The 7,069-nt window shown below is 51.2% G+C and overlaps 1 protein-coding gene across 1 annotated transcript in view; it reads left to right on the forward strand.

Moving 5' to 3' along the window:
* The first annotated feature begins 3,205 nt into the window (after positions 1–3,205).
* Positions 3,206–7,069, forward strand: part of PFKFB3 (6-phosphofructo-2-kinase/fructose-2,6-biphosphatase 3) — a 9,412-nt gene continuing 5,548 nt past the window's right edge. Inside the window, exons 1-7 of the mRNA XM_009079824.1 lie at positions 3,206–3,325; positions 3,619–3,715; positions 3,934–4,000; positions 4,121–4,195; positions 4,481–4,537; positions 6,231–6,355; positions 7,054–7,069. The exon at positions 7,054–7,069 is cut by the window's right edge and continues 195 nt beyond it. Coding sequence (XP_009078072.1) covers positions 3,241–3,325; positions 3,619–3,715; positions 3,934–4,000; positions 4,121–4,195; positions 4,481–4,537; positions 6,231–6,355; positions 7,054–7,069 — 522 coding nt within the window. The 5' untranslated portion in view covers positions 3,206–3,240. The remainder of the gene's footprint in view (positions 3,326–3,618; positions 3,716–3,933; positions 4,001–4,120; positions 4,196–4,480; positions 4,538–6,230; positions 6,356–7,053) is intronic.

A 7,069-nucleotide genomic window follows, 5' to 3' on the forward strand; every position in this document is an offset into this window, starting at 1 on the left:
ATCCCTCAAGCTTCCAGGCTGTAAGCTCCCACCATCCCAGGTTGCTCCAAGCTCCATCCAACCTGGCAGCATCCAGTTTTCAGCACCTTTTCATCCCTTCCCCTTCCTATCTGTTCCCCATCCCCTTTTCATCCCTTCCATTCCCATCCCTTTCCCCTTCCCATCCCTTTCCCATCGCCTTTTCATCCCTTCCCCTTCCTATCCCTTCCCCATCGCCTTTTCATCCCTTTCCCCCTTCCCCTTCCCATCCCCTGGCTCCAGGGATGTGAACCTCTCCGGGGATGTGCAGGTTCTGCTCCGCACACGTGTGTGATGTGCAGCAGTGTGTGGGCACTAAGGTGTTGGGGAACTGCAGTGGTAAAAAGCTATAAAAAGGAATGTAAGACTAACATAAAATATGTAGTGTGGGGCTCAGGAGCAGGAGGAACAGGGCAATGTTTATTCCAAGGTGACAGTAAAACTGCCTGAAGAGAGGAGATGCTGTTTTATCTGACCTTTTATAGCAGCAAATTTCCTTCCCTTTAGTGGTTTTTTGCCTTCCTTCCTTCGAACCGTGGGAGCACATCAGTGCTGACTTTCTAGGAGGTAGAAGGCATAAGTGATAAGCTCCTTCTAAATACCCTGATTGACTGGAAGTCTTCCCTGCCCTTGACTTACCTGACTGGGTGCCGATAAGGAGTAATGAATATGCACTGAAAACCCGGATAGCTTCCCAGCAGCGCTGGAAAGCCACAGTGAATGAGCTCTTTGTGAAACACCAAGCAAAACACTGGTCTCTGTTTCATCCCCACGCAAAGTTTCCCACAGGCTTTTGTGATTTAGCTGGGTTTAGGCTCAGATTCCTGATAAAAAGGTGCTCACCGATGCCCTGGTGTTTTGGGAGGCACTTCCCAGGTCTGTAAACAGATGCTTTTTCACGGTCCAAGGGGAACTTGAATCTTCCCTTTGGCAGCAAAATGAGAGGGGGGAGATTCCTCCGTTGCAGGTGTTGAACTCTTTGGAAGTGGCATGTGTGTGCCCATGTGGTGTCAGCCCTAGCACTGCCACAGCTGCCTGGAGCCACAGGGACACAGTGCCCAGCATTGTTCCCATCCTCTTGGAGTGCTCTTTAATGGCCTCAAATCCTCCTGAGATGCCTTTGTCTGCTGACAGGTAGAGAAAGGAGTTTCTTTATTATTCAGGAATTATTCCTTCCCCCTCCCCTTATGTAATGGGTGTGTGAAGTTTGTGCAGACACACACCTGAGCCCATAGGGTCGGGTGAGGATGAGGGGCTGGGAGAGAGGGAGAAGTGTTTTTCTGGATGCACTGCACAGCATCCTTGGCATTCCAGCATGGAAAATCAGTGTGGTTGGTGGGAGCTGCCGTGGGCTCTGGAAGCACAGCACTGGGGAGGCACAAAGACAGTGAGTGTAAGGGCAGCTCCAACCTCAGGAATGTGGAGTATTTAGGGGTAAAAAGGAAAAGCTGTTTTAGGTAGCTTTTCATCTCCTCCTGTGTCTGCTTTGGTGAGACAGGCAGGGAGGTGATGGGTGGCTCTTCTCTGCCATGTGGGCACCAGCACTGCAGCTCTTCCTCATGGCCCTAATTGGGTTTCTTCAGCTGTTGGATTTAATTTTTTTCCTTAGGAGGGGAATCCCATATGCTTGGCATGTTCTCTGGATGCCTCTCTGTTTGCCCTGTCCAGACCAGCACTGAGAACAATCTAGGCCAACACACTGCCCTGTCTCTGTCCCAGGAGCCTCTGGTCCCACCAGGGCAGGCACAGCTCTCCACTCAGACTGGAATTAGGTTGGGTTTGTGGCTCTGCCACCAGCCACTCACTCCCTGCATTCCTTTCCAGTGAGGTGGATGGGAGGCTGAGAAATCCCCTGGAGGGTCTTGCCTGTCCTTCTTGTGCCAGGAGGGCTCATGGCAGGTCTTGCCAGGTGGCATGAAAGGCAGCTGGGCTAATCCAAATTCCATTAGGCATCGTTAAGATCTTCCTTTCCTGTATTTAAAGCCCCTGGCCTTGTGCCTTGGCCTTTCCTGTGTGCAGCACCATGTGAGAGGCAGCTCTGCAGGGCAGACCCTGGAGAGGAGCAGGGATGCAGGATGGGAGAGGGATGCTGGTCCAGAGATATCCTGTGACACTGGTGCTGTGGAGGACTTAAAGAATTCCCAAACTGCATTCCCAGTCCTGCAACCTCAGCATGTTGCTCCAAACCGAACCAGGAATTCCTTTTCTAAAGGATTTATGTCAGGAGGAAGCAGATCACCTGGGCAGCCAAGCAGCTGACTTGGCTGCATGTTGGCCATGCCATTCGAGTGACCTGGAGAGGAATTCCTCTTCACTTGCCAAGTCACTAAGTGATTCCAATTTCCAGCTGTTTGATGTGGGCCCTCTTTACCACAACAAAACCCCCCAACAACTCAGCTTTGAGCAGGCTGATTAGGGAAAAGGGATAAATCACTTGGCTATCTGCTTTTAGAAGTCAGTGAGCCCTCCTGCCCTGTTTGTCTTCGGAAAAAAACAGTTAATTGGTTGCATTTGCATGTGTGTCAGCAAAAAGCTAGTCAAAATTTTGGAAGGTGCTCTCTGGGGTGAAGATCTTGGTGCAGGCCTGCTGTTTCAGCACAGCAGCAGTGTCTGAAGTGCACAGCTTCAGGGACTGAAAGTCCTTGGCCATCCTTGAGCTTTTCAGGGACTCAGCCAATGATGGGAATTGAAGGTTGTGATTGCCTTGAGGAAACTGAGGCACAGAGACTCTCCAGGGAGCCTGGGCCTGCTGCTGGTTCCTCACCTACTTTGCAGCCATCAGGGTGTTCTTGCTGTGGCTTTCAGGCTGTGACTCCTGTCTCCTGGTTCTGGTGGCACCAAGGTGAATTTGGGTTGGCATGACTTGGTGGGTGGTTGTGTCTCGCTGGGGACAGCCATGGAGCCACCCACCATGTCCCCTGCTCATTCAGCAGATCCCAATCCTAAAATCAGTCAGTGGATTGGCCTGCTCAGGGTTTTGTTTGTCCAGGCTCAGGAGAAGGGTGAAGAGGAGATATTTCAGAGGTGATGGTGCATGGGAAGCAGAGGCTTTGAGCTTCCTCTCGCTGCTGAAGGACTCGAGGGTGAAGGCTGAGTGAAGAGCTAGTGCCTTGTAGGGTTGATACGAGATGAGATGAGCTAGAGGACTAACAGCTGCTCATGTTCTCTGTCCTCCTTGCAGCCTGTGGGCCACAGCTTGCCAATTCCCCCACTGTGATAGTGATGGTTGGCCTCCCAGCCCGTGGGAAGACCTACATCTCCAAGAAGCTGACTCGCTACCTCAACTGGATCGGTGTCCCCACTAAAGGTAAGGCTTTTCTTGGCTTCCAGGGGAAGCCATGGGGTCTGGTCCTTGGCAGTTGCTCCAAGTTGGGGGGTGGGAGGTAGTGGGGAATGTCCCCAAGGTACCACGGGCCAAGTGGCTGTTTCCCCATGGCTTCTGCTTGTCCTCCCAGTCTCTCCTTCATCTTGAAGACCAAGGGATGTCCCTATATCTTTTTCTCTAAGGATGTAAATTCTTGGCCCATTGCTCACTCTAACTGCAGAGATTGCAGAGCTGAGTTGAGCCCCTGGTTTTGATGGTGTTTGCCTTCCCCACAGTTTTCAATGTGGGCGAGTATCGCCGCGAGGCCGTGAAGCATTACAGCTCCTATGACTTCTTCCGCCCTGACAACGAGGAGGCCATGAAAGTCAGGAGGTGAGTGTGGGCACTGCCCCCACTCTGGTCCCAGATAGGACCAGCAGCACATGTTACCAGCTTGTTTGGGGGTGATGAACAGATGAGCTCTAGCCTGGATCTCCCCTGCTGCCCAAGGAGGGACTGATTTGGGTGCCAGGAGCTCAAAACTGAAACTCAGTAGCTTTAGGCACACCAACATCAAGACATGAGGATCATGTGTGTCACCTGTTTTGCAGGCAGTGTGCCCTGGCTGCCCTGAGGGATGTCAAGCTGTACCTGACCGAGGAGTCTGGCCAGATCGCGGTAAGCTGCGAGATGTGCTCCCAGTCCCAGGGTCACTGTGCCCTGTGCACTTCGTTCTGAGCACAGACTCGGTGGGAAACCAGACACTCGTGGTGCTGATCAGAATCTTTGCTTTGAAAGGTTTTTGATGCCACCAATACCACACGGGAGAGGAGAGGAATGATCCTCAACTTTGCCAAAGAAAATGGGTTCAAGGTTGGTACCACTGGGTCGCTGCCTGGAGCGTGTAGTGTACCTTGGGGTACTGTTGTTTCACCAAGGTGTTGTCTTTGTGATGCTCCTGTGTAAGGGAGAGACTTCACTGCTGTGTTTGATTTAAAACATGAAACTCTTCTCTCCTGCTCCATACCAAGCCCTGGAGAAGCAAAGGATGGGAGTGGGGCAGAGGGAGAGCAGGGCCAAGGTTGGGTTGAGAAGGAGCTGGTTGAATGTTGAAAACCTTGTTGGTGGCTTTCAGCTGAGCTTTGCTTTGCTTCCCAGGTGTTCTTCATTGAATCTGTCTGCAATGATCCCACTGTAGTTGCCACCAACGTTATGGTAAGTGTGGAAATGTCTTGCTTTTGTTGTCCCTCTATAGACAGGTAGGAATAGCATTCATGTTCATAAGTTCAAGTCCTCAAGGTGGGCAATGTAAAGCTCAAGGGCAGCCTGTCCTGCAGTGGAATGAAACCTCAGGGGAGCAGACCTCAGCCTCTTCAGGGATCTGCTTGGTGGAGTACCACGGGATAAAGCCATGAAGGGAAAAAGGGCCTGAGAAAGCTGGTTAATATCCAAGGATCACCTCCAAGTTTGGGTGTGATGTATCCCAACAAAGAAGTCCAGGCAAGAACTTCAGGAGACCTGCATGGGTGAACAAGTTGCTCCTGGACAAAGGAAGCCTACAGAGGATGGAAGCAAGGACAGGCAGCCTGGAAGGAATAGAGGGTGTCTGAGCGGCCAAGGGTTGGGTTGGGAGAGCCAAAGCCCTTAGAGTTAAACCTACACAGGGGCGTCAAGGACAATAAGAAAAGCTTCTATGGATACATCAGTGCTAAAAGAAAGACTAGGGAAAATGTGGTCCCTCTCTGGAAGAAAACAGGAGACCTGGATACCTGGGATATGGAGAAGGCTGAGATACTCAAATTTTTGCCTTGGCCTTCATTCACAAGTGCTCCAGTGACACCAGTGAAGTTGTAGAAGGCAAAGGCAAGGACTAGGAGATCAGATTTGAGACAGTCTAAGGAACCTAAGGATGCACAAGGCCATGGGACCTGATGTGTTGCATTCATGAGTCCTGAGGGAACTGGTGGCCGAAGAGGCTAAGCCACTACTCGTGGTCCTCGAGAAGCCATGGCCAGTGAAGCTCCCACTGACTGGCAGAGGGGAGTGTGGCTTTTGCTCCTGCTGGGAGCTGGTGTCCCCTGGCTGGTGAGCAGCTCTCTGGGAGGTTGCACATAGCCTTTCCCACAATGCTGATAAAAGGCTCAGATCACTCTTCTTTAAAACATTTTTTTGAGCTGGATTTTTTTGAGGATTTTAATGCCTTTACTTGGCTGGGTGCTGCAGATGAATGGTGCTCTTGGTGCTGGGATCAGTGTGGAAGGCAGGGCCTGGGCTGTGCCACACATGGTGATCCATTGTGTTCTGTTGATTCCAGGGCTGTTGGGAAGTTACTGATGTGTAGTGCTGCTGCTCAAACCCAAAGCTTCAGGAGAAATGTTAGTTAGGTTACTTCAGGCAGCTTAGTCCCCGAGGCTCTGGATGTTCTCTGTTTCTAGTACCTTTCAGCCCAGGAGCTTGGAGCAAATAATGCACAGAGAGGGTTTGGATGTTGTTCTCTTGCTGTGCTGTTACTGACTTCTGACTCCTGGGAACTTCAGTCACTCCAGGGGCCTGGGATGAGCATCTTGTCTAAGCTCCTGCACTTTCCATCTTCAGCTTGAATTTAAACCTGATGCTTCTCTTTAGCCATGAGCTTTCCCCACTGTGCTGGGTGGTGATGAGCTGCCCCCATTCCTGGGGAGTAGGAGAGGAATGATGTACACCTCTGAGTCATGCAGTGGTTTTTATGCGATTCTCTCACGCTTAGTTCTGGGTCTCGTTTTCTCTTTTCTGCCCTGTGGTGAGTGCTGACTGTGAGGTGTCTCAGCTGATCTCTGGATGTTGGCAGGACTTTGCAATCTGAGTTTAGCATAGTCTGCCGTGGAAAGCTTCCTAACTTCTCCCTGTGGCATGTTTTGCCCTGTTGCAGGAAGTCAAACTGTCCAGCCCAGATTACCGGGACTGTAACTCGACCGATGCCATGGAGGATTTCATGAAAAGGATCAATTGTTACCAAGCCAGTTACCAACCACTTGACCCTGACGACTATGACAGGTGAGACACTTTGACTTCTGAACTGGCTTGAACAGCTTTCCCCTCCCAGGAGAGGAGCAGTGAAGGATGGAGCTGTATTTCTCTTCCAAGTACCTGGCTGAGCTAGAAGAATGTGTGGCCAAGCCTCACCCTGAATTCAGACTTTCTTCTTGAAAGTGCTGTTTTCCCCATTCCGGTGCCAGGGAGTTGAGCACTGAAACCTTCCCAACCTCTTGTGGGCTCAGATATGCTGTTTTCAACCTTATTCTGCGGCCTAAATCCAAAGGGCTTGGAAGAGCACTTGGGTTTGAGTGGTTGAGGTGCTTTTGTCATTGTACCCAGTTAAAGGAAGGGACTGCCTGGCTCCAGCCACAGGATTGAGCAAGCCCTGTGGTTCCTGCCTGGTGGTGTGCCCTGGGAAGACCTCTGTCCTGCATGACTCTGCAGGCCCCTCCCAGCCCATCCACTGCTCACAGACATGTCCCTGTGCAGATTATCCCAATCCTCCTGAGCCCTGTCCTGGGAGGAGCATGTTCCCTCGTAGTCCTGCTTAATCCTCTTTCCTGCTGCAAGGAGGAATGGCGATTACTCCGGTGTTACTGAGCTCTCCATGAATCACCACTACCTGTTGGCTTCCTGTTGAAAATAGCCTGCAGCAAATCCTTTCAGCTGGTGATTATGTCCCCGGAGATAACTCACGAGGCTGTTTTTTGAGCAAGAAACATCTTTCTTTCC

Source organism: Acanthisitta chloris, unplaced genomic scaffold (assembly GCF_000695815.1).
Source record: "Acanthisitta chloris isolate BGI_N310 unplaced genomic scaffold, ASM69581v1 scaffold17608, whole genome shotgun sequence".
Lineage (NCBI taxonomy): Eukaryota > Metazoa > Chordata > Aves > Passeriformes > Acanthisittidae > Acanthisitta > Acanthisitta chloris.